Raw genomic sequence first — 26,767 nt, 5'->3', positions numbered from 1 at the left:
AGGTTCTTCATAACCTTTTTTTTAGATTCCATATGTATGTGTTAGCATACAGTATTTGTTTTTCTCTTTCTGACTTACTTCACTCTGTACGACAGGCCCTAGGTTCATCCACCTCACTATGAATAACTCAGTTTCGTTTCTTTTTATGGCTGAGTAATATTCCATTGTATATATGTGCCATTGTATATATGTGCCACATCTTCTTTATCCATTCATCTGTTGATGGACACTTAGGTTGCTTCCATGTCCTGGCTATTGTAAATAGAGCTGCAACGAACATTGTGCTTCATGACACTTTCTGAATTATGCTTTTCTCAGGGTATATGCCCAGTAGTGGGATTGCTGGATCGTATGGTAGTTCTATTTTTAGTTTTTTAAGGAACCTCCATACTGTTCTCCATAGTGGCTGTGTCAGTTTACATTCCCATCAACAGTGCAAGACGGTTCCCTTTTCTCCACACCCTCTCCAGCATTTATTATTTGTAGATTTTTTGATGATGGCCATTCTGACTTGTGTGAGGTGATACTTCACTGTAGTTTTGACTTGCATTTCTCTAATGATTAGTGATATTGAGCATCTTTTCATGTGTTTGTTGGCAATCTGTATATCTTCTTTGGAGAAATGTCTATTTAGGTCTTCTGCCCATTTTTAGATTGGGTTTGGTTTTTTGATATTGAGCTGCATGAGCTGCTTGTAAATTTTGGAGATTAATCCTTTGTCAGTTGCTTCATTTGCTAATATTTTCTCCCATTCTGAGGGTTGTCTTTTCATCCTGTCTGTGGTTTCCTTTGCTGTGCAAAAGCTTTTAAGTTTCATTAGGTCCCATATGTTTACTTTTGTTTTTATTTGCATTTCTCTAGGAGGAGGGTCAAAAAGGATCTTGCTGTGATTTATGCCATAGAGTGTTCTGCCTATGTTTTCCTCTAAGACTTTTATAGTGTCTGGCCTTACATTTAGGTCTTTAATCCATTTTGTGTTTATTTTTGTGTATGGTGTTAGGGAGTGTTCTAATTTCATTCTTTTACATGTAGCTGTCCAGTTTTCCCAGCCCCACTTATTGAAGCGGCTGTCTTTTCTCCATTGCATATTCTTGCCTTCTTTATCAAAGATAAGATGACCATATGTGTTTGGGTTTATCTCTGGGGTTTCTATCCTGTTCCATTGATCTATATTTCTGTTTTTGTGCCAGTACCATACTGTCTTGATTACTGTAACTTTGTAGTATAGTCTGAAGTCAAGGGAGCCTTATTTCTCCAGCTCCGTTTTTCTTTCTCAAGATTACTTTGGCTATTCGGGGTCTTTTGTATTTTCATACAGATTGTGAAATTTTTTGTTTTAGTTCTGTGAAAAATGCCATTGGTAGTTTGATAGGGATTGCATTGAATCTGTAGATTGCTTTGGGTAGTATAGTCATTTTCACAATGTTGATTCTTCCAGTCAGGAACATGGTATATCTCTCCATCTGTTGGTATCATCTTTAATTTGTTTCATCAGTGTCTTATAGTTTTCTGAATACAGGTCTTTTACCTCCTTAGGTAGGTTTATTCCTAGGTATTTTATTCTTTTTGTTGCAGTAGTAAATGGGAGTGTTTCCTTAATTGCTCTTTCAGATTTGTCATCATTAGTGTACAGGAATGCAAGAGATGACTGTGCATTAATTTTGTATCCTGCTACTATACCAAATTCATTGATTAGCTCTAGTAGTTTTCTGGTAGCATTTTAGGATTCTGTGTGTGTAGTATCATGTCATCTGCAAACAGTGACAGTTTTACTTCTTTTCCAATTTGGATTTCTTTTATTTCTTTTTCGTCTCTGATTGCTGTGGCTAAAACTTCCAAAACTATGTTGAATAATAGTGGTGAGAGTGGGCAACCTTGTCTTGTTCCTGATCTTGGTGGAAATGGTTTCAGTTTTTCACCATTGAGAACGATGTTGGCTGTGGGTTTGACATATATGGCCTTTATTATGTTCAGGTAAGTTCCCTCTATGCCTGCTTTCTGGAGAGTTTTTATAATAAATGGGTTTTGAATTTTGTTGAAAGCTTTTTCTGCGTCTGTTGAGATGATCACATAGTTTTTATCCTTCAGTTTGTTAATATGGTGTATCACATTGATTTATTTGCATGTATTGAAGAATCTTTGCATTCCTGGGATAAACCTCACTTGATCATGGTGTATTATCCTTTTAATGTGCTGTTGGATTCTGTTTGCTAGTATTTTGTTGAGGATTTTTGCATCTATGTTCATCAGTGATATTGGCCTGTAGTTTTCTTTTTTCATAACATCTTTGTCTGGTTTTGGTATCAGGGTTATGATGGTCTTGTAGAATGAGTTTGGGAGTGTTCCTCCCTCTGCTATATTTTGGAAGAGTTTGAGAAGGATGAATGTTAGCTCTTCTCTGAATGTTTCATAGAATTCGCCTGTGAAGCCACCTGGTCCTGGGCTTTTGTTTGTTGGAAGATTTTAATCACAGTCTCAATTTTAGTGCTTGTGATTGGTCTGTTTATATTTTCTGTTTCTTCCTGGTTCAATCTCGGAAGGTTATGCTTTTCTAAGAGTTTGTCCATTTCTTCCAGGTTGTCCAGTTTATTGGCATATAGTTGCTTGTAGTAATCTCTCATGATCCTTTGTATTTCTGCATTGTCAGTTGTTACTTCTCCTTTTTCATTTCTAATTCTATTGATTTGAGTCTTCTCCCTTGTTTTCTTGATGAGTCTGGCTAATGGTTCATCAATTTTGTTTATCTTCTCCGAGAACCAGCTTTTAGTTTTATTGATCTTTGTTTTCGTTTCCTTCATTTCTTTGTCATTTATTTCTGATCTGATCTTTATGATTTCTTTCCTTCTGCTAACTTTGGGGTTTTTTTGTTCTTCTTTCTCTAATTGCTTTAGGTGTAAGGTTAGGTTGTTTCTTTGAGATGTTTCTTGTTTCTTGAGGTAGTGTTGTATTGCTATAAACTTCCCTCTTAGAACTGCTTTTGCTGCATCCCGTACATTTTAGGCCATTGTGTTCTCATTGTCATCTGTTTCTAGGTATTTTTTGATTTCCTGTTTGATTTCTTCTGTGATCTTTTGGTTATTTAGTACGGTATTGTTTAGCTTTCATGTGTTTGTATTTTTTACGTTTTTTTTTCCTGTAATTGATACCTAGTCTCATAGCATTGTGGTAGGAAAAGATACTTGATACAATTTCAATTTTCTTAAATTTACCAAAGCTTGATTTGTGATCCAAGATAAGATCTATCCTGGAGAATGTTCCATGAGCACTTGAGAAGAAACTGTATTCTATTATTTTTGGGTGGAATGTCCTATAAATATCAATTAAGTCCATCTTGTTTAATGTATCATTTAAAGCTTGTGTTTCTTTATTTGTTTTCCTGTTGGTTGATCTGTCCATTAGTGGAAGTGGGTTGTTAAAGTCCCCTACTATGATTGTGTTACTGTCGGTTTCCCCTTTTATGGCTGTTAGCATTTGCCTTATATATTGAGGTGCTCCTATGTTGTGTGGATAAATATTTACAATTGTTATATCTTCTTCTTGGATCGATCCCTTGATCATTATGCAGTGTTCTTCTTTGTCTCTTGTAATAGTCTTTATTTTAAAGTCTGTTTTGTCTGATATGAGAATTGCTACTCCATCTTTCTTTTGATTTTCATTTGCATGGAATATCTTTTTTCCATCCCCTCACTTTCAGTCTGTATGTGTCTTTAGGTCTGAAGTGAGTCGCTTGTAAACAGCATGTATACGGGTCTTGTTTTTGTATCCATTCAGCCTGTCTGTGTCTTTTATAGTTAGAGCATTTTATCCATTTACATTTAAGGTAGTTATCAATATGTATGTTCCTATTACCATTTTTGTAGTTGTTTTGGGTTTGTTATTGTAGGTCTTTTCCTTCTCTTGTGTTTCCTGCCTAGAGAAGTTCCTTCAGCATTTGTTGTAAAGTTGGTTTGGTGGTGCTGAATTCTCTTAGCTTTTGCTTGTCTGTAAAGGTTTTAATTTCTCCGTCGAATCTGAATGAGATCCTTGCTGGGTAGAGGAATCTTGGTTGTAGGTTTTTCCCTTTCATCACTTTAAATATGTCCTGCCACTCCCTTCTGGCTTGCGAACTTTATGCTGAAATATCAGCTGTTAACCTTACGGGGATTCCCTTGTATGTTATTTGTTGCTTTTCCCTTGCTGCTTTTAATATTTTTTCTTTAATTTTTGATAGTTTGATTAATATGTGTCTTGGTGTGTTTCTCCTTGGATTTATCCTGTATGGGACTCTCTGTGCTTCCTGGACTTGATTGACTATTTCCTTTCCCATATTAGGGAAGTTTTCAACTATAATCTCTTCAAATATTTTCTCAGTCCCTTTTTCTCTTCTTCTGCTGAGACTCCTATAATTTGAATGTTGGTGCATTTAATGTTGTCCCAGTGGTCTCTGAGACTGTCCTCAATTCTTTTCATTCGTTTTTCTTTATTCTGCTCTGCGGTAGTTATTTCCACTATTTTACCTTGCAGGTTACTTATCCGTTCTTCTGCCTCAGTTATTCTGCTATTGATTCCTTCTAGAGAATTTTTAATTTCATTTATTGTGTTGGTCATCATTGTTTGTTTGCTCTTTAGTTCTTCTAGGTCCTCATTACACGTTTCTTGTATTGTCTCCATTCTGTTTCCAAGATTTTGGATCATTAACTATCATTACTCTGAATTCTTTTTCGGGTAGACTGCCTATTTCCTCTTCATTTGTTTGGTCTGGTGGGTTTTTACCTTGCTCCTTCATCTGCTGTGTGTTTCTCTGTCTTCCCATTTTGCTTAACTTACTGTGTTTGGTGTCTCCTTTCGCTTGCTGCAGGTTTGTAGTTCCCTTTGTTTTTGGTGTTACCCCCAGTGGGTAAGGTTGATTCAGTGGCTTGTGTAGGCTTCCTTGTGGAGAGGACTGGTGCCTGTGTTCTGGTGGATGAGGCTGGATCTTGTCTTTCTGATGGGCAGGACTGCATACAGTGGTATGTTTTGGGGTGTCTGTGAACTTATGATTTTAGGCTGCCTCTCTGCTAATGGGTGGAGTTGTGTTCCTGTCTTGCTAGTTTGGCATGGGGTGTCCAGCACTGGAGCTTGCTGGTTGTCAAGTGGATCTGGGTCTTAGTGTTGAGACAGAGATCTCTGGGAGAGCTCTCGCTGGTTGATATTACGTGGGGCCAGGAGGTGTCTGGTGGTCCAGTGTCTGGAACTTGGCTCTCCCACCTCAGAGGCTCAGTCCTGACACCCGGCCAGAGCACCAAGACCCTCTCAGCCACATGGCGTAGACAACTGTGGTGAAAATCTTACTGGTGTCTTGGATTTTTCTTTGCTGGGCGATTTATCCCAGCCAAGTTCCCTTTGTCAGAAACATAGCAAGCCAAAATGCCAAGATATCCGAGGTTTGCAGTGAAGACAGGCCTTATTCACACGGCATCCAAGGAGAAGACAGGAGAGCAAATTTCAAATCTGTGTCCTATCTTATTATTTTTAATGATTACATTTTGTCTTTATTAAAACTTTTTTCACATGATTTAATACTTGAATATTCAAAACTCTCCAAAAGAATCATAAAGCTAAATTCCATTTATCACATGGTCAAGTGTGTAAGGTAACATAATTTATGGCATTAGCATCATGATTATGCTAAATCCAAACAATCAGTAGTATATTGTTGTACCAGTACTTTTCCCCATTAAGAATTTGAGTCAAAATCTACAGAATTTCTAGTATTCTATTCTAATCCACTGAATGAGGAGGTATAGAATCTTTATAATTACAGAAAATGAGCTAAAGCAGGAATCTTTAGCTTTGTATGAGGTCCATGAATGGAACCTTAGGGGGTTTGGACTCCCTCAAAATTGTATGTATAGATTTTTATGTGTATTTTCTGGGAGAAAATGGTTCATAGATTTCTAAAGAAGTCTTGTTACCCATAAACAGTGATTGTAACTTCAGTAACAACCACCAAAGGCTGTCTTAAAGTTTTGATTCTCAGTACACCTTGGGTCATAAACCTGTTTAAAAATCTGAGAAAAGCTATAAACTTCCAGATTTGAGTACAGTTTTGGAGATTCTTGGATCCTCCAAAGCTTGTTCTCAGATGTCTTGGATTTCCTGTTTGGGATTCATAGACCACTGCTGTTAAGGAAACATGCTCTGGCTCATGTTAGGCCTTAGTCTCATTATTTTAGAGACTTACAGTTTCATTTACACACATTCTTATTCTGCATCTTCAGACTGTTTCTCCATACGTTTATAACATTTCTCTATTAAAAATTTTTCTCTCATATGTATCACCTTACGAAAAACTATCCCGATATGTATCTTACTGTTATTTCTTGCTCTTTTATACTCTATTGGCACAATTTTAAAAGCTTTTCTTTTCTGTGTTTACTGCCTTTTTTAGGTGTGAGGGAAGATTCAATATCTAATACGTATATCAGTGTGTCTGAGCCAAGTCCAATACTCTTTACGGGAGCAGTTATCTTAGGTCTCACTCCTAAAAAAAACCAATTAGTTGATAGATGTATTAAGGGAGATTTTTTCCAAATTACGTTATGAGTTTTCCACACAAAACCTCTATGTTAAGAAAAGTTAGACTGGTTAGGCTTAGGAGAGTTGCTTCTGATTTTATTTTCCTTTTTGAGTGGTAGGCTAGCTTTTTCTCTACAAAGCATGATTTCTTGATAATTAGTTCCCCTGATTTTTTACGGTTTAATCTTTGGTGCTCTTTAGGATAACTTTGTCTTTTTTGCTTTGGAGATACTTTGTTACCATATCTTAAATTTTAAATACTAGATTATAGTGACCATTTTGTGTGTTTTGATATCAACTGGATTTAGCACTGCTAAATGACATATATCACATTTTTAATTCTGCAGAGTTCATGATAATCTGCCAGCTACCTAAAATTTGTCTTATCACTATTTTTCCTTCTTAGCTGTTGTTACCTGGTTGTTCTTTATTAACTCTTCGTTAATATATACTATTCCAGTTGAACCTAAGAGATTCCACAAGGCCAACATATATCCTTATTAGGGTATATTTCTTTTACCTTTGGTATTTTTCCTCTCATAATGTTTCCCTTTTGTAGCACTCCCATTCTGTTTTGATTCTGTTCTCCAAACAGCAATAATTTGTTTACCTCTTACAATATCAAAAGGCTGTGTATTTAAGATTTAGAATTTTTTTTTTTTTTTTTGCGGTACATGGGCCTCTCACTGCTGTGGCCTCTCCCGTTGCGGCGCACAGGCTCTGGATGTGCAGGCTCAGTGGCCATGGCTCACGGGCCCAGCCGCTCCGCGGCATGCGGAATCTTCCCGGACCAGGGCACGAACCCATGTCCCCTGCATTGGCAGGCGGACTCTCAACCACTGCGCCACCAGGGAAGCCCGATTTAGAAATTTTGAATTTCTATTTGTCTCTAAGGGCATAATTTTCTTTAAAGAGAAGTATATTCATTTGATTTTAAAAGTTTCTTTTGAATAGTTTTTCTAAAGAAAATATTTAATTAAATATTTGACTTTCAGTGCAATGCGTGTTTTACTGTCGAAATTACCAAGACCGTGGATTGTGGATGAGAAGAAAGATGATGGTTATACTGCCTTGCATCTGGCTGCCCTCAATAATCATGTAGAAGTGGCTGAACTGTTGGTACATCAGGTAGGAAAAGCAGTTCAGTAATTTTTAACAATTTTGGGTCATTGCTATCTATTTTTTACTTCATCAACTACTTATTAGTTGATAATAAGTAAAATCCCATGATGATGGGATCTTACAGCAAAATCCCATGATGATGCAAATTCAGATATAATATGAATTTAGTCTTCCGCCTAACATTGGTTTTTGTTTTTATTTTTGTTTTCCCTGGCTGCGCCACACAGCATATAGAATCTTAGTTCCCCAAGCAGGGATCGAACTTGTGCCCCATTCAGTGGAAGCATAGAGCCCTAAACACTGGACCACCAGGGAATTCCCCTAACATTCGTTCTTAAATGGAGGGAGTTAGTGGTGTGTGTGGGGAGAAGGGGGCGGGGGGGGGGCGGGGAATCCTTCAGTCTCCAGTATTCTCTCCGCACAGTCTTCCTGGTTTGGTCCAACAAAATAGGCATCAATGAAAAGGGATTTTCCAGAATCACTGCCGCTATTGTGGAAGTATCACTCTGCTGTAGCACCAAGAACCATCATGTTGATATCTAAGCTGGTGTGGGCAGTTGCCACCAGGTAACACCAGGCTGTAGCTAGGATCTAGGGATGCAGTTCATGACTACTGCTGGACCCCTTGGATAGCAGCATAGGCTCACCTTGGTCATTTCATTCATCTCAGGAATAAGATGCTCTACATTTTTATGAGATTGGATTTTGGGGGAAACCCATTTATTGCAATTTTATGATATTTTGGTGTATTCAGCAAAATTTTTAAATGCTTCAGTCAAGCATATGCCATAGCTAAGCACTAAAGTTCCCAAAGAATTATCTGTGATCCCTGACTTCAAGGAACTTACAGTCTAGTTAAGAAGATGAAACAGCAGAAGAATTTAGTAGATAGTACATTATGTGTAATTAGGTCATAGATCATAAGATAGACATTCCATAAACTACAGAAGTTTAGGTAAAAAAATAGTTCAAAAGTTAAACAAACCTTTCCCCTGCCATTGTAAGCCTTTATTATTAAAATTAATTTTCTTAGAAGTGTTGTTAATTATGATAAATTCCTTTTCATCCAAAATCCAAACGACTGACCTTAAGCCAGTACCACACTGTCTTGGTTATTGTTGCTTTATAGTAAGTCTTGAAATCAGTTAGAGTAAGTCCTCTAAATTTGTTTTTCTTTCTCAGAACTACTTTAATGTTCTAGATCTTTGGAATTTCCCAGTACATTTTAGAATCAGGTTATTAGTTTCTATTAAAAGTCTTTGGGGGAGTTTGATTGCTCTTGCACATATTAGGTTTATCTTTAAGTAATTTTTTTGATCCTATTGGTAAATTGTATTGTTTTAAAATTTCAATTTCCAGTTATGTATTGCTAATATATAGAATTGCAATTTTTAAAATATATTTACCATGTATCTTGTGACCTTGCTTAAATTACCATTGGTCATTAGGAAAACAGAAATTACACCAACACTACTAATCACCAACTACAATGACTAAAATTAAAAATGCCAACAAAACCAGGTGTTGATTAGGATGTGGAGCAGTTAGAATTCACAAACGTTGCTGGTGTTTTTCAGGGTAGCCATGTTGAAAAAACAGTTTAGCAGTTTCTTATAAAGTTAAACATATATTCATCCCAGCAGTCTCACGTCTAGATATGTATCCAAGAGAACTGAGGGCACATTTCCACGAAATACTCCTACTAAATGCTTGTAGCAGCATTATTTGTAATAGCCCTAAACTGAAAGCAAAGCAAATGTTCATCAACTAGTGTCTGAATAAACAAATTATGGTATATCCATACAATGAATACTACTTTGGAAAATCTAAATGATGGAAAAAAGTTCAGGAAACTTAAAAGGAGATCCCTCACTTTCTGCATTTATATGAGAACAGACATGATAAGAAAACAAGCTGAGGGAATTCACTGGTGGTCCACTGGTTAGGACTCAGCGCTTTCACTGCCATGGGCCATCATCGCTGGTCGGTTGCTGGTTGGGGAACTAAGATCCCATAAGCCACGCGGCACGGCCAAAAAAAAGGAAAGCAAGCTGAGATCAGGAGCCTAATGATTGCACTCAAAGAAACACAAATAGTAAAAACAATCCAGAAACTCGCACCTTCTCGAACATGTCATAGCATGTTCAGACCAACCAAACTCCCATAAGGGAGTTTCAGCTCTACCTGATGCACCAAGCAGGTGCACAGGTAGGGGTGTCAGAGTTGTGATCATAGGGCATGGATGGTTCTAAGACACAAATGGAATGATACAGTTTACTTTTTGACTCTGTAGCCCTCTACTTAATTTTAGTATTTTTAAAAAATTTATTATTATTTTTTATCATGCCAGACATGGTGCTAGGCATTTTGACATTGTTATTTTTCTTAATCCTCACATTGACCCCTGGAATAGGTTGTGCCCTTACCATTTTGGAGCTGAGGAAATAGGCATGAAATGATACAGTGCTTGCTTAAACTCACAAAGCGCGTAGCTGACAACACTTGAACCCAGGTCCACTGACACTGTGTTCATTGCTTTTGCTTCTCCGTCCCTTTTCTCTGTGCTTGGCATCAGCTGTTCTCATGGTCCTTTGTCTATCTCAGGGCCTTGGTGGGGCTTTCTGCTCTTCCTTCAATAAGTGTTTGTATGTACTAATTAAGCGTTATCGTCTCACCCTCCAGCAGAGTTCCTTTTCACTGAATGAGGAAGAGCTCAATTATGCAGCAAGAGGAACTGACCTTATTAGGTCATTAAAAGAAATCTAGATCCAATGTGAAGACTCATTAATATATTTTCAGGAAATATTTACAGTTAAAATGAGCTGATTATGTCCATTGCTCTATAATGGAGATTAAAAGGGAGCTGTGTTTGTACTGTACTTTGTCCTTTAACTGTTCTTAGATGGAATCACCATAATAAAAATAATTATTTTAAACTTGCTCTTACACTTCAGAAAGTTTGCTGCCCTATCCACTTCTTCCTATGTTACCATATGAGAACAAGGTCCCAGCCCCTAGGAAGGGGGTGTGGTCAGTAGTGTCCAGTGTACTGATTCTTTGCCAAGAGTTAGTTTAGTATGCTTCCCTCTTGTCACATTCAACTGTGTATGCCTTGTTCTTCTTCAGGGTAACGCAAACCTGGATATCCAGAATGTGAACCAGCAGACTGCCCTACACCTTGCTGTTGAGCGGCAGCACACCCAGATTGTGAGGGTAACGTGTCTACTTTATAAAGTGAATCTTTGCTTATTAAATCATACTTTGTTAGATTTCTCAAAAGGCATAGCTGGAGGTAAAAATTATGATTTTAGGCTAATCTTTTACATCCGTTGAGTAAAGAGTTTTAATTTGTAATAAGGAAAATCTTAAGATTCTGATATTCAAAGTCTTTATAATTTTGTTGCCAGATTTGTAAATTGCCAGAATATTAAATCAGAGGATTTCAGAGTAACTTACAAATTTGTTTTTTTAAAAAGTATACTCCCTTTTAATTTTTATAATTGAGAGTGAACTGCAATTAAAGGCTTCGGCTAGACATTTGCCGAACAGATTCCAAAAAAGCTGACATGTGTATTTTTATTTTACTAATCTGGTGATTCCAGTCAAAATACTTGAAAGATTATCTGTTTACAACTTTTTTGTAGAGCAGTGATTCTTAAAGTTTGGAGGCTGAAGCAGCAGCATCAGCATCACCTGAGACTTTGGTAGAAAAGTCAGTTCCTGGGCCCCACCTCAGACCAACCAAATCAGAACCTCCAAGGGTGGGAACTAGCAATCTGTGGTTTAACAGGCCCCCAGGTAATTGTGATGCATGTTCAAATTTGAGAAACTGTCCTGCAGAGACATTATATAATCTTTTTGAAACAAAGCAAGCAAAACAAAAGAAAACAGTAATTAGCCAAGACAGGTAGGACCATGTGCTTGAGATTGGTTTCTTTGTATGGTATTTTTCTAAAACTCTGATAACATTTACAGAAATGATTAGGGAACTTGTTGAAGCACTGTAAGCAAAGTTTTATGTTGACCACTTAAAATATCGATTGAGGGCTTCCGTGGTGGCTCAGTGGTTAAGAATCCGCCTGCCAATGCAGGGGACACGGGTTCGAGCCCTGGTCCGGGAAGATCCCACGTGCCGCGGAGCAACTAAGCCCGTGCGCCACAACTACTGAGCCTGCGCTCTAGAGCCCGCGAGCCACGACTGCTGAGCCCATGTACCACAACTACTGAAGCCCACGTGCCTAGAGCCTGTGCTCCGCAACAAGAGAAGCCACTGCAATGAGAAGCCAGTGCACCGCAACCAAGAGTAACCCGCACTCGCTGAAACTAGAGAAAGCCCAAGTGCAGCAATGAAGACCCAATGCAGCCAAAAATAAATAAATATATTTAAAAAAATTGATTGAGATATATCAATTATGTGTTATATGTAAGCGATTGCAGTTTAGCAAACACTTCACGTTTATTATTATTTAAAATTCCCCTTGCCAAAAATTCTTCATTTCTCTGATATTTGGACTTATAACCCTTATAACCATATATTTGGAGAAAATTAACCAAAGAGAATGGAAATAAATAACTTGCTTATTTAAATAATAGAAGAATTTTGAACGTTATGACTTGGTCCTATTGGAAATACTTAAAATATCCCAACTCACATATCTGAAATTAAAATGAGAAAAAAAATGTCCTAAATTTCCCCCCAGTTATCTTGATCTTAGAGTAGATTAATTGAGCAACATTTTGGTTCTTATTTCTTTCTGCTTTCTCTAATTCAATATATTTGAATAACCAGGTTCATCATTATTTGTAAGGAGTCACAGGGTTGGGTATAGAGTAATTTAGCAAGCAAATACATAAGAATAATTAACTTTCATGGCAACCCTGTCAGATAGGTCCAGGGCTCTCACACTGTTACTTTAGAGATGTTGTAACTTCTTGTGGGTGGAATACTTTAGCAAAATAAGATGTTTTTCTCTTCTAGCTTTTGGTCCGTGCAGGTGCCAAATTAGATATTCAGGATAAGGATGGGGATACTCCTTTGCATGAAGCTCTGAGGCATCACACTTTGTCTCAGCTACGTCAGCTTCAAGATATGCAAGATGTGGGGAAGGTCGATGCTGCCTGGGAGCCATCCAAAAACACCGTGAGTAAAGATAATCTTTAATTCAGTGCCAGTGGGAGCATCTTTTAATGCAGAGGCTTATATTTATGGCTAATTTAACTTGCACCTGATAAGATATTTCATCAGAGCTACAAATGTACAGATTTAGTTTATGAGCTAAATACTAGTCAATGCTAACTGTATTGTTTTGCATTCTTACTAAAAGTTGTTTGGTTCTCCTTTTATAACTTTAGCCATTCAAACAGGAGTATTGTGGTATCTTTTTGTGGTTTGAATTTGCATTTCCTTATGACTGCTGGTATTGAACATCTTTTCATTTGCTTGTTCACCACTCATGTATATTTGATGAAGTGTCTCTTCAGACCTTCTTCATTATTTTGTTGAGCTGTTTTCTTACTACTAAGTTTTGAGGGTTCTTTTTATAAACTGAATACAAGTTCTTTATCAGATATGTGATATGCACATACTTTCTCCCAGTCTGTAACTTGTCTTTTCATTCTTTTTAAAAATTTTATTTATTTATTTTTGGCTGCGTTGGGTCTTCATTGCTGCACACGGGCTTTCTCTAGTTGCAGCGAACGGGGGCTGCTCTTCATTGTGCTGTGTGAGCTTCTTGTTGTGGTGGCTTCTCGTGTTGCGGAGCATGGGCTCTAGGTGTGCGGGCTTCAGTAGTTGTGGCACACGGGCTTAGTTGCTCCATGGCATGTGGGATCTTCCCAGACCAGGGCTCGAACCCGTGTCCCCTGCATTGGCAGGTGGATTCTTTTTTTTAATGCGGTATGTGGGCCTCTCACTGTTGTGGCCTCTCCCGTTGTGGAGCACAGGCTCTGGACGCGCAGGCTCAGCGGCCATGGCTCACAGGCCCAGCTGCTCCACGGCATGTGGGATCTTCCCGGACCAGGGCACGAACCCGTGTCCCCTGCATCGGCAGGTGGACTCTCAACCATGGTGCCACCAGGGAAGCCTGGCAGGTGGATTCTTAACCACTGCGCCACTAGGGAAGCCCTCTTTTCATTCTTTTAACAGTATTTTTCAAAGAGCAGAGGTTCTTAATTTTAATGAAGTCTGATTGACCAATTTTTCCTTTATTGTTTGTGTCCTGAGAAATCTTTGCTAAATCCAAGGTCACTAAGGTTTTCTCCTATTTTGTACTAGAAGTTTATAAAGTTTTAGCTGTTACATTTAGGTCTGTGATTCATTTTGAGTTAATTTTTATATGCATAATATGAGGTATGGGTCAAAGTTCTTTTTTGTTTTTTGTTTGTTTGTGGATATACAGTCATTCCAGCCCCATTTGTTTGAAAAGACTTTCTTTTTCTACTGAATTGCCTGTTGTGCCTTTATCTAAAATCAGTTCTCTTCTATTGATCTGTGTCTTTATCTATGTGATGTCAACCCACTGTCTTGATTACAGTAGCTTTGTAATAAATGTTGAAGTCAGTGGTATAAGTCTCTTCTTCTTTTTCAAAGTTGTTTGACTATTCCGAGTCCTTCATGTTTCCGTATGAATTTTAGATTCATTTTTAAGAATGTAAAGGGTTCTGAGACCAAAGTGTTTGAGAATTGCTGCCTTTCTATATGACCATCGGTAAATACTCTAACCCCTATGTGCCTCATTTTTCTCATTTTGAAACGAGGGGAAGTGAGTAACTACCTCCATAAGGTTGTAAAGATTAAATGAGTTAATTCATGGAAACTGCTTAAAATAGTTCTTAGTCCATTGTAGATGCTCCATAAATATTAACAATTATTATGACTATTATCAGACAAGATGTGTGAGTCAGAAGCTCAGATGACAGTAGGACCTGATCTGTCTCATTCTCCACTTCGTGGCTTAATTCCTGGTTCTTGGTTCATTTCTCAGTTGTCTCTCCCCTTTTTGTTTCATGTTGGTTGCTAGCAGTTCCAGAGACAAATTGAGTAGAAAAGGGAGACTGTCTCCTCAATATCTCAATCAGAAGTCTTGTTCTTGAGTTTTATTGGCCTTAATTGACCTGATTTAGGTATGTGTCACCCCTGAACTAATTATAGATGAGGTGGGTCTCTGAGTGGTTTGAGCCATCTTTGGTTCATCTCTAAAACTGGAGATGGGTCAGTCCTCATACAATACACCTGAGGAAATTGGGGGGTAGGTGTCATGGAGGAAGGATGCTAGGACTGCAACTCATAAGTGTCCACCACATCTGTATAGTCTTGCCAGACATGTTTTTTACCACACATACATATTCATATATACATACATATATACGCAAGCACGTGCACACCACACACACATACACACACATTCTTGCATATATATATATATATATATATATATATATATATATATAGGGTGATAAGAATTGATAACAGATTTCTAAAGGGAAAATAATGACTTTTTTCATTTGATTTCAGTTAATAATGGGACTTGGTACCCAGGGAGCCGAGAAGAAGAGTGCAGCATCTATTGCCTGTTTTTTGGCTGCTAATGGTGCTGACCTTAGCATTCGAAATAAGAAGGGTCAGTCGCCACTTGATCTCTGTCCTGATCCAAGTCTCTGCAAGGCACTGGCAAAGTGTCATAAAGAAAAAGTCAGGTTTGTATTATTATCATAAAACCTAATATTCTGTACATAAAGTATCATGTGGTTCCACAGTTACAGGGAAATTAATATAATGAGGTATATACATTTCTTTTTTATTCTATTCTATTTTATTTTTTATTGAGGTATAGTTGATTTACAATGTGTTAATTTCTGGTGTACAGCAAAGGGATTCAGTTATACATATATATACATATTTTCCATTATGGTTTATTACAGGATATTGAATATAATTCCTTGTGCTATACAGTAGGACCTTATTGTTTATTTTATATATAGTAGTTTGTATCTGCTAATCCCAAACTCCTAATTTATCTGCCCCCCCCCCCCCACACCTCTTTCCCCTCTGGTAACCATAAGTTTGTTTTCTATGTCTGAGTCTGTTTCTGTTTTGTAAATAAGTTCATTTGTATCATATTTTAGATTCCACATATAAGTGATATCCTATATTTGTCTTTGTCTGACTCTCTTCACTTAGTATGATAATCACTAGGTCCATCCATATTGCTGCAAATGGCATTGTTTCATTCTTCTTTATGGCTGAGTAGTATTCAGTTTTATATAGAGGTGTATACATTTCTTTAAGTATATTCTTAAGGGGCATTTTATTAGAGCAAGGCAGAATGCATCTGAAAATATATAAATAGAGGCACTGTAATTACTGCAGCAATAACTTAAACACTGGTGTGTAAGGGGAAACCACTTTGAATGTGTACATGTGAGCCCGCGTATTCATGAGTTTCTGAAGATCCTAGTGGAAACAGAGTGTCCCTTTTCTATCTGTACCTGTAGTTGGTTGTGCATATGTATTTTTATGTCTTGTATATATATATTTATAGACGTGTTCTGTCTTTCTGTAATAGAATTTTATGCTCCTTAAGGATACACTTAAATGTCAAAACAGCAGCTGCAGTGACATATTTTCCAAAGTGCCCTGTCAGTTGTGGACTCTGATAAAGCTTCATTCTGTCTGTAGTTAGCATAACTAACATGGGCTCTAGTTAGGATTTTTGTTTTATTCCTATATCCTGTGTCTTCCTCAAATGGTCCTATATAGATAAAACAGTTTCTGAGGGAAACTTTATGTTAATTTTTAAAAACTAGGGTGTTTGATTTCTTTGTTAGAAGAAGATTCACTCTTTTCCATTGGGTGAGGATTTGTTGAATTGAAATTTGAATTGTACCAGAAGTATGTAAAAATGCAGAGAAGTAGAAAAATATAGTATACAATGTTTCATATATAGATGTTAAAGCTTAATTTTTAACATAACTAAAGTTTTTTACCCATACTAATGATGCTCTAGATGTTTTAAAAAACATTTAAATTAATGAATTTGTAATATGAATATTCTCAGAGGCTTGATTAGAAATATTTTCTTTTATTAGTGGTCAGGTGGGTTCTCGAAGTCCTTCTATGATTAGTAATGATTCTGAAACCTTAGAAGAGTGTATGGTGTGCTCAGATATGAAGAGAGATACTCTTTTTGGCCCATGTGGACATATTGCTACCTGTTCTTTGTGTTCTCCACGAGTCAAGAAATGCCTCATCTGTAAAGAACAAGTTCAATCCAGGACAAAGGTAATATGTTTTTAATATAGCATTTTATTATTTTTTGAAGTTCTTTAAGACTACAGTTAATGATAAATAAGATTATATGATGCCACGTGTCTTTTAATTTTGTTCTTCCTAAGACTGATCTAAATATGGGAATGTATAATTTATACATTTATCAAGACACCAATTGAAATATGTAAACTACAGTACTAGCTAAAAATAAAAGTAATCTACTGTTTTACTTTCAAAGCGCCTTATAACCCAAAGGTGTATTTAATTCCACTTTGTGTTGTAGTTACTTGTATATTGCACCTTTTTTGAGTACATGTGGATTGTTTTGTATTCCTCTTTGTAAAAGACTAGTTGATTTTCAGTAGAATATCACACATTCTGGATTTATTTGATTTTTATCATGGTGTTCTTTAATTTGTTTCTATATCCTTTGTGTTTTTGTAAACTGGAAGTTAGATCTAACTGCTTGATTAGGGTCAGCTTAGACATACTGGGCAAGAAAACTTCATAGACAATGCTATTCATTTCGTACTGTATCCCACCATTAGGCAAATAAAGTCTGATCATCCTGCAGTTTTTGGTGGTCAAATTCTGTATCTCCTCTGAACTTTTTATCTCATCTGACTCCTTTTGCTTGTTGAGAAGCAGTATTCTTTTCTGGGTTTCTGGTTTCATTTTTTTTTCCAATGTAACTGAGTGCTTTTCCACCTTACTCATTTTGGTTTACTGAAATAATTGAAAAAAGCAAAGCTCAAAGAAGTACACTGACAGTTGGGTCTTCAACGCAGTTTTCCTGATTCTTAAGTCACTGTTCTTTCCTCTGTGTTATGATACACAGAATTAAAACCAATGTCTGCAAGGGAGGGTTGACAGAACAGGAAGGTAGAGAGGAAGGATTATGTTGTCACTCCTTTTTAGACCAGTTCTGAATTCCAAGAATTAGTAAGGAGTCTGTTTGTATTTTAAGTTATGGAATTTTCAAACCTGTACAAAAGTAGAAAAACTTACATACCCACCAAAGAGATTTGCCAGGTTCGTTGCAGAGCCTTCGAGTGTAAAGAAATAGCGACCCCAAGTGGTTAAAGGATTGTGAACATCTTCACTGAAGATAAAACAAATTGTAAAACTAGTATTTGGAGAGAGGGAGAATAAACAAGCTTGGTCTCTTTAGCAATTAAAGAAATACAAATTAAAAATTATGAACTATTATTAGCCATTCTTGTCCAATTAGCAAAAATAAACTTTAAATAATGCTAGCTAGGAAAGAGAAATGAGTACTCTCTTAACACTGCAGTTGGCTGAATAAATGGGTTTACATTTTTTTGAGAGACCATCCTGACAATATATATACAAACAGTTACAATAAATATGCTTTGATATAGTAATTCCACTCCTGGGAATGTAATCTGAGGAAAAAAATCCGGAAGGGGTAAAAGTTACGCTTAGAAAAATTTTTTTTTAATAATAGCTGAATGGGTAAGTAAATGATTGTTAGATTGGTTTGCTAGATAATTTTAAACTCTTTATCAGCAATTCAGATATGTAGACAGTTGCATCGGGAATCATTTTAAAAACCAACACATCTTTTATATAGAGAGGAGAAGAGAATCATCATGTATTAAGCGCTGATTTTATATTAGGCATTGAACTAGACACTGTACACATAATATCTAATTTACTTTTTTTAATTGTCACATTTTAATGTTTGACCAGTATTTAGCACATACAGTTCTTGAAACATTTATATGAAGATGCTCCTTACGTACAAATAAATGGCTAGATCAGTCAGAGTTTCACCTCCGTGTCGTCATTGCTCTTGAGACTTTTGTCTGTCTGTCTAGTTGCTAAAGTTTGGGATTTTCACTTCTTTCACCCATACTGTGCCTACTTTTCTTTTTAGCTTATTAGCCAGCCAGATAGCTGACTCACACACCTTTGAAATTTAGCCATGGTCCTCAGCCCTTCCTTTATTTTATTTTGTTTTTAATTAATTTTCATTGGAGTATGGTTGCTTTACAATGTTGTGTTAGCCTCTGGTGCACAACAAAATGAATCAGCCATACACATAGAGAGATCCCCTCCCTTTTGGACTTCCTTCCCTTTTAGGTCACCACAGTGCATTAGGTAGAGTTCCATGTGCTGTACAGTGTGTTCCCATCAGTTGTCTATTTTATACATAGTATCAATAATGTATATGTGTCAATCCCAGTCTCCCAATTCCATCCACCCCACCCCTTTCCCCCTTGGTATCCGTGCATTTGTTCTCTACATGTGTGTCTCTGTTTCTGCTTTGCAAATAAGATCATCTGTACCATTTTTCTAGATTCCACGTATATGCATTATTATACGATATTTGCTTTTCTCTTTCTGACTGACTTCACTCTGTATGACAGTCTCTAGGTCCATCCACGTCTCTGCAAATGACCCAATTTCATTCTGTTTTATGGCTGAGTAATATTTCATGGTATATATGTACCACATCTTCTTTATCCATTCCTCTGTTGATGGACATTTAGATTGCTTCCAGGTCCTGGCTGTTGTAAACAGATCTGCTATGAACATTGGGGTGCATGTGTTTTTTTGAATTATGGTTTTCTCTGGGTATATGCCCAGTAGTGGGATTGTTGGGTCATATGGTAGTTCTATTTTTAGTTTTTTAAGGAACCTCCATACTGTTTTCCATAGTGGCTATATCAGTTTACATTCCCACCAGCAGTGTACGACGGTTCCCTTTTCTCCACACCCTCTCCAGCATTTATTGTTTGTAGATTGTTTGATGATGGCCATTCTGACAGGTGTGAGGTGATACCTCATCATAGTTTTGATTTGCATTTGTCTTAATAATTAGTGATGTTGAGCATCTTTTCATGTGTTTGTTGGCTGTCTGCATGTCTTCTTTGGAGAAATGTCTATTTAGGTCTTCCACCCATTTTTTGATTGGGTTGTTTGTTTTTTTGTTATTGAGCCATATGTGCTGCTCGTATATTTTGGAGATTAATCCTTTGTCAGTTGCTTCATTTGCAAATATTTTCTCCCATTCTGAGGGTTGTCTTTTCGTCTTGTTTATGGTTTCCTTTGCTGTGCAAAGGTTTTAAGTTTCATTAGGTCCCATTTGTTTATTTCAGCCGTTTTTTTAGAGAGAGGAAAAACTTTGTTGGGAGCTATGAAAAGTTAATGTACCTACCTCCAGGCTATGGGTTCCTTAGTCGCCCATTTCCGGGGTCTTCCTATCTCTGCTCCCCACTGTGGTTCTGGTAGTGTACTGCTTAGTGTTTGCAGTTTGTGGGCTGGATTTGTGTACCGAAGGTAAACATTGCCTTTGTTATAGTCTGACCTTGAGTAGGTCTTAAAGCCTGTATGTATAATCCTAGAGTTGGAAAGAACACCCTGATCTTGCATCCTATAAGCTGTAGGCGACTGAAATGTGTTTCTTTCAACTGTTTTAAATCAAGTCAGAAACTTAGCAGATATCTTAGATCTCTTCTTCACCATTCTATACATTTTATTAGTTACCAAGTCTTCTTAAATATTTCTCAGAACTCTTTCTTCTACTCTGTATTGTTATGTCTTACTTAAAATATGCCCTCCTATCTCATAGTTAGAATTGTTCTAGGATATACTTGAATAAGGGCCACCTGAGTCCTCTCCTTGTCTTCTAATTGACACTTTAACACCTTGTGAAGAAGGATTGTTCTTTATTGTTCAGATTTTTTAAAATCTGCAGCTCTACAGTGTTAGGTAATTTGTTAGTATTGGAGCTGGAATTGGAATGCAGGAACATAAAGATCCTGACTAACCATGTCTTACTGCTTCCCACTAGATTACTACGACTATGTAAATTCTATGTACATAGCAAGGTCTAAGTTGGGAAGGTCCAATATTTTGGTGGTTTAGGTGAAGTGGTGGTCATCATTTTTGGTCAGTAATGTTAAATGACACAGATAGGGGTGAATGTGTGTCAGAAAGGAGGAGAATCAGTGAAAGATGGATGTGGGGCCAAGGGCAGTAGGCAGATGGGAGTCAGAGAACCAGAGCAAAGTTAAGAAATAGTTACACACGCAGAACTCAGATTAAGTGGAGAAGGGGAGGAAAAATTGAGGGAAATTATGAATAGGTTGTGGAGGACTTGTGGAGATCAGGCGAAAAGAATAGTCCAGAGCTCTGGGCTTCAGCCAGTGTGGGGGAATTCCAAGTCCTGGGAAAGGATGAGTTAGGTGGAATTCCTCCGATGTGGGTAGACAGAAAAATTCCCCTTAAGCTTTAACTGTCTGGCTAATGTGGCTAGAATTTTGTGAATATTAGAAATCTATCTTAGTCATTTGTTCTTTTGATTTTTCTCTCCAAAGTAGTTTTTTTTTTTTTTGATGTGGACCATTTTTAAAGTCTTTGTTGAATTTGTTACAATATTGCTTCTATTTTTTGTTTCGGTTTTTTTTGTTTTTTGGCCCCCAAGGCATGTGGGATCTTAGCTCCCTGACTAGGGATCAAACCCACACCCCCTGCATTGGAAGGCAGAGTCTTAACCACTGGACTGCTAGGGAAGTCCTCAAAGTAATTTAAAAAAAAAAAAAGAAAGAAAGAAAATTGAAGTCTAGTCTGTTCTCCCTGACCTCAGAAGAAATGGAGTTTTTCTGTATCATTCTTTAGGACAGGTAGGGAGACTAAAGTGGAGCTAGACCAGTTTAGCTGGGGTCTTCAAAGATGTGAAAATGAGTAACCAAGAAAGTAGAGGACAGAGAAGTGTGTGTTAAATTCTTCTTTGCAGGAGTGTTTCCTTATAGAGGAGAAATACATTTGGATACAGAAGGAACTGTTAGAGTCACTAGATGTATTTGTAGATGTTTACGCTTTTGCTGTAACCTCTTTTTTGCAGATTGAAGAATGTGTGGTATGTTCTGACAAGAAAGCAGCTGTTCTTTTTCAGCCTTGCGGACACATGTGTGCTTGTGAGAGTAAGTAGCCCATACAGAACTTCCTCAGAATTATTATAAAAGTAGAAAGTGAAACAAATTATGTCTTTGAATTACTTTTTTAATAACTCATGAACAGAGGAGTTGGTGGGCCTCTAGAACCCTCCATCTGTTCTCTGTACAAGAGTGTCACCTCTTTCCCTCCTTAGTCCTAAGTGTTAGGGAAGACTCGATGTACTGCATTCTCCCAGCTCAGCTTTTTCTTTTCTTTTTTTTTTTTTTTTTTTTGGAGTATAGTTGATTTACAGTGTTGTATTACTTTCTGCTGTACAGCAGAGTGGGTCAGTTACACACATATCCACTCTTTTTAGATTATTTTCCCATATAGGTTATTACGGAGTATTGGGTAGAGTTCCCTGTGCTATACAGTAGGTCCTTATTAGTTATCTGTTTTATATATAGTAGCGTGTAGATGTCAATCCCAGTCTCCCATTTATCCCTCTCCCCCTTCCTTCCTTCCTGGTAACCATAAGATTGTTTTCTACATTTGTAACTCGATTTCTATTTTGTCAATAAGTTCAGCAGTATCAGACAATATTTGTCCCTCTCTGTCTGACTTACTTCACTTAGTATGATGATCTCTAGGTCCATTCATGTTGCTGCAAATGGCATTCTTTCCTTCTTTTTTATGGCTGAGTAATATTCCATGGTATAAATGTACCGCATCTTCTTTATCCATTCCTCTGTCAGTGGACATTTAGGTTGCTTCCGTGTCCTGGCTATTGTAAATAGTGCTGCAGTGAACATTGGGGTGCATGTATCTTTTCAAATTATGGTTTTCCCCAGGTATATGCCCAGGCATGGGATTGTGGATCATATGGTAGCTCTATTTTTAGTTTTTTAAGGAACCTCCATACTGTCCTCCATAGGAGCTGTACCAATTTATATTCCCACCAACAGTGTAGGAGGGTCCAGCTTAGCTTTTTATTTCATTTGTTGTATGAGCACAAAATGACCACTTCTCACATGCAGGAGAAATTTATTTCTGAAAATGAGTGTTGATACATTTAGTCTAGCCTTTTTTCACATATGAAATTAACACATCTTCACCTTTATGTTGCCTCTCCTGTATACTTTCCCCCCTCTGAACCACCCACAGCAACCATTTGGGGCAATAACTTCTGGCCTTCTTAACCTTCCTTAACCTCTATGTCAAGAGAGCTTATAGAAATCTTCTTTGTGAGGATGATATTAAAGTTTAAGAGGAGTTTTAAACTTTACTCTTATATATCTCCCTTATTCTTTTCAAGTTAATATACTTAGTATTAATATCCTCCTTTTTGCTTTTTACTTGTCAGTGAAGAATTTTAAATAAGTTTAACAATTTATACTTCACTTAAATGGACCCAAAGTAAAGCATGGTGTTTCAGTCAGTTAGGTGTTGGTTTTTCATATAACATTTGACTAAAGTAAACTGTGTAATAGATTAATCTCATTGGCACAGATTTGCTTTAAGCATTGGTGTTTTGTTTGTTTATTTGTTTTTTCATTTTGATAGGCAGCTCGTCAACTAAGAAAGGATCAAGGTTTTCTCCTGTAACATTCTGCTCCACGTAATTGTTTCTGTTTACCAAAGACTGGTATAATGGCTATTATCAGCTGTCAGAGGACATGAAGAAAGAGAATTCTGTCTTAAGTAAAAAAGAGCTCAGGTTATGTAAATTTTCATAGCCCAGGAGTTAGCAAACATTTTCTGTAAAGGGTCAAATAAAACATATTTTTGCCTTTGTGGGCCACATGATTTCTGTAGTAACACCTCAACTCTTTCCAGTTGCTTACCTCTTCCATTGTAGTGCAAAAACAACCACAGACAATATGTAAACAAATGGGCGGGACTGTTTTCCATTAAAACTTTATTTATAAAAACAAGTGACTGGTTGGGTTTGCTGACCCTGTCAGAGACCAAAGTGACTTGAAAGCTGGTTATAGTTAGTAGTTGGTAATACAGATTCTAGAGCCTTAAAGTAATATTTTCCCCCAGGAGTTTCCCAACGTTTTTACATTATTTTTGCTTTAGAATGTAACAAAAGCAACAGCTAACTTTTATTGAGCTCTTAATTTGTACCAGGCATTTTAATCTTTTTCTGAGTGTTTCCTCTTTTATCTTTACAAGAAACCTAAGAAGTAGAGTTTTCTCCATTTTACAGACCATTGGTAAACATTTATTTGCTAGGGAAGATGAAATTGAGGTGGAAAATGTCCCTTTCTCAAGGAGTATACAGTACAGCAGGTGGTCCAGTCCCCACATCACAGTAATCAAAGGAAGGGGAAATTACATCCCTTTTGGAGGGGTGGAAGAAAGATTTTATATAAACAATATAACAACCTAACTTAATAGCTACAAGAATTTAAAATAATTGTGGTTACATATTATATACTCAGGCAATTAAATTAATTCTTTAAATTCAAGAAAAAAAACCTGCCCTCAGATTGAAGACAAACCCCAAACCAGGTATCTACTAACATTAGCTCCTACCTAGTGCATCTTGCCTAGGCCGGCATCAGACCCATCTCTGTTTAGGCCTCGGCACAGGATCGGCCTTGACAGAGAATTGTTATTCTCCGTCCACCAGCATAAGTACTGTTGGGAGTATGTGACCCCCTTGTCCACATTGGTGGTTTTGTGCTTTGTTGTGGTTTTGTGCTTTGTTAAGGTTTACTGTCTTGTCATAAGACATCCTGCCACAGTTTTTGCTATTTTTCCTGTTTTTGAAATGACAAAGACACTTGGTATATAGGCTAAGATATGGAGTATACTTTTCATAATAAATGCTAATGGGAAAGAATGTTGAAACACTGTGTTATTTTATAATTAATAACTTTAGGTGTAGTATTAATAATCCATAACATCGAATTGTGCCTGGGTATTTCTTCTTGGAATGGGGAAGCATTCTACCGATATATAGGTATTAGAAAGGTAGTCCATTATGATAAATTTTTGATATTTTCCTGACTGCTACATTAAAAAAGTAGTCACTAAGCAATTTCCTTGTTAGATTACATCAGTCTGATAGAAGGGAGAGAATTGTTCAACATATTTTAGGAATTTAAGAGATAAGCGATTTACAAAAGGAAGTATTTTTTTAAAAAGTATCATGTGAGCAGCCTTATAATTCTTGTTGTAGTAGTTAAATTTATGAAAGGTATCTCCCTCCTTTATTCTCAAGCCTTAAGTTCTTGAAATATTTACGTTACATATTTTTTAAAAACTTAGAACCTCCTCCTCCTCACAATTTATTCCAATGTATTAGAAAATGTCATTAGTTTCATGATGATGGGCTCTGTATTCTAGAGGCTACCAATCAAAAATATACATTCTTAGGTTGATAACATTTTAAGAAGGTAGAATTGTGTATTGATATAACTTAGTGTTTATCTCAGTGTTAAATTTAAGTTATGAAAAATGAGCAGAGGAAGGCAACCCTGTTCATGTTCTCTTTTGTGAGAAGTGTCCTATTGCTGTTTCCAGACTGTGCTAATCTGATGAAAAAGTGTGTGCAGTGTCGGGCAGTAGTTGAACGAAGAGTGCCCTTCATCATGTGTTGTGGAGGGAAAAGTTCAGAGGATGCCACTGATGATATCTGTAAGTGGATTTTCTTACTTCGCTTTCTTATTGGGACTTTCATAGACATGTCTTCTCATAGTACACTGTCTCCTTGTAAAACAGAAGGTATGTGACTTGAATCTACAAGGAACGGGTAGGGTTTTGCTCTTGTTACATTATTAGAAACCTGAAATTGTATTTTTCTAACTTGTAATATGATTATGGACCTTTAAACATTCGTCTTTTAAGAAACCTCCATGTGTGTTATAAGGAGCATTGTAGTATTCTTGCTTAAAGAAAACCTGCTGGCTATTTTTAAGATGAAATTTATTGTGTCTTAGCGTGGGAGGACATCATATTATAAATTATTTTCTCAATTTACACAAGTATTAACCTCATTATTTTATGAAATAGGTTTACCTCGTGTGTTTAAGTATTTTATGGAATAGTAATTTGTGACACAGTAACTGTAGATAAACTGAAGTGTAACCCAGTGAACAAGGGGAAAGATGAAAAGTAAATTATTTACCTTCAACCTTTTCAGTACAGTTGACCCTCGAACATCGCAGGTTTGAACTGCCAGGGTCCATTTAAACTTGGATTTTTTTTTTTTTTTTTTTTGGCCATATTGCACAGCTTGCGGGATCTCAGTTCCCCAACTAGGGATTGAACCTGGGCCATGTCAGTGAAAGCCTGGAATCCTAACCACTGGGCCACCAGGGAACTCCCAAAACTTGGATATTTTTTAGTAGTAAATACTACAGGACTACACGGTCCGTGTGTGGTTGGTTGAATCTGGGAATGTAGAGAAACCATGGATGTGGAGGGCAGACTATGTTATTTGTTGATTAACCCCTGCATTGTTCAAGGGTCACCTGTAGTACAGCTGTATAAAAATATTTTTCATCTCTGCACTAGACATAAGCTGGATGGTCTCTTTGATTTCTTTGTTCTGTGTACAGATGAGGAAGAACATTAGCGTAGCTACTTATGCCCAGAGCTTTTTTTCTTTATCACCGATAGGGCAGGATAAAAATCCTAGGGACAGATTAACTAGAGTAAAAGACCAAGAATCTAGAGAGTAGGAAAAGGGAAATAAAAAATTTCCTTCCATTTAGTAGAGCATGACCTTTCTTTCATGGAGTTCCTCATCTCAGATCAATAACAAAACAAGGAGAGCCTTGAAAAACCCAGTACTCTGTGTGTGGACTATTGTCTAGCTGAGTTAAATATAATTAGAAATTAATGTGTAAGCCTATTTGTTTTCCAAAGATTATAAATGAAGGAGTATAACATGGATGTCACTGCTGTTTCTGTTGTCCACGT

General features: G+C 37.0%; 2 protein-coding genes across 2 annotated transcripts in view; one reads left to right on the top strand and one right to left on the bottom strand.

Annotated features, from left to right (window-relative positions):
• ESCO1 (establishment of sister chromatid cohesion N-acetyltransferase 1) overlaps positions 1 to 26,767 on the bottom strand; it is a 1,212,023-nt gene that overhangs the window by 257,409 nt on the left and 927,847 nt on the right. The gene's annotated exons all lie outside the window — the stretch shown is intronic.
• Positions 1 to 26,767, top strand: part of MIB1 (MIB E3 ubiquitin protein ligase 1) — a 117,592-nt gene that overhangs the window by 82,331 nt on the left and 8,494 nt on the right. Inside the window, exons 13-19 of the mRNA XM_004273761.4 lie at positions 7,533 to 7,665; positions 10,786 to 10,872; positions 12,638 to 12,799; positions 15,173 to 15,354; positions 16,747 to 16,939; positions 21,801 to 21,879; positions 25,367 to 25,480. Of these exons, the coding sequence (XP_004273809.1) occupies positions 7,533 to 7,665; positions 10,786 to 10,872; positions 12,638 to 12,799; positions 15,173 to 15,354; positions 16,747 to 16,939; positions 21,801 to 21,879; positions 25,367 to 25,480 (950 nt within the window). The remainder of the gene's footprint in view (positions 1 to 7,532; positions 7,666 to 10,785; positions 10,873 to 12,637; positions 12,800 to 15,172; positions 15,355 to 16,746; positions 16,940 to 21,800; positions 21,880 to 25,366; positions 25,481 to 26,767) is intronic.

Source organism: Orcinus orca, chromosome 15, assembly GCF_937001465.1.
Source record: "Orcinus orca chromosome 15, mOrcOrc1.1, whole genome shotgun sequence".
Lineage (NCBI taxonomy): Eukaryota > Metazoa > Chordata > Mammalia > Artiodactyla > Delphinidae > Orcinus > Orcinus orca.
This window is presented reverse-complemented; position numbering and strand designations above follow the sequence as displayed.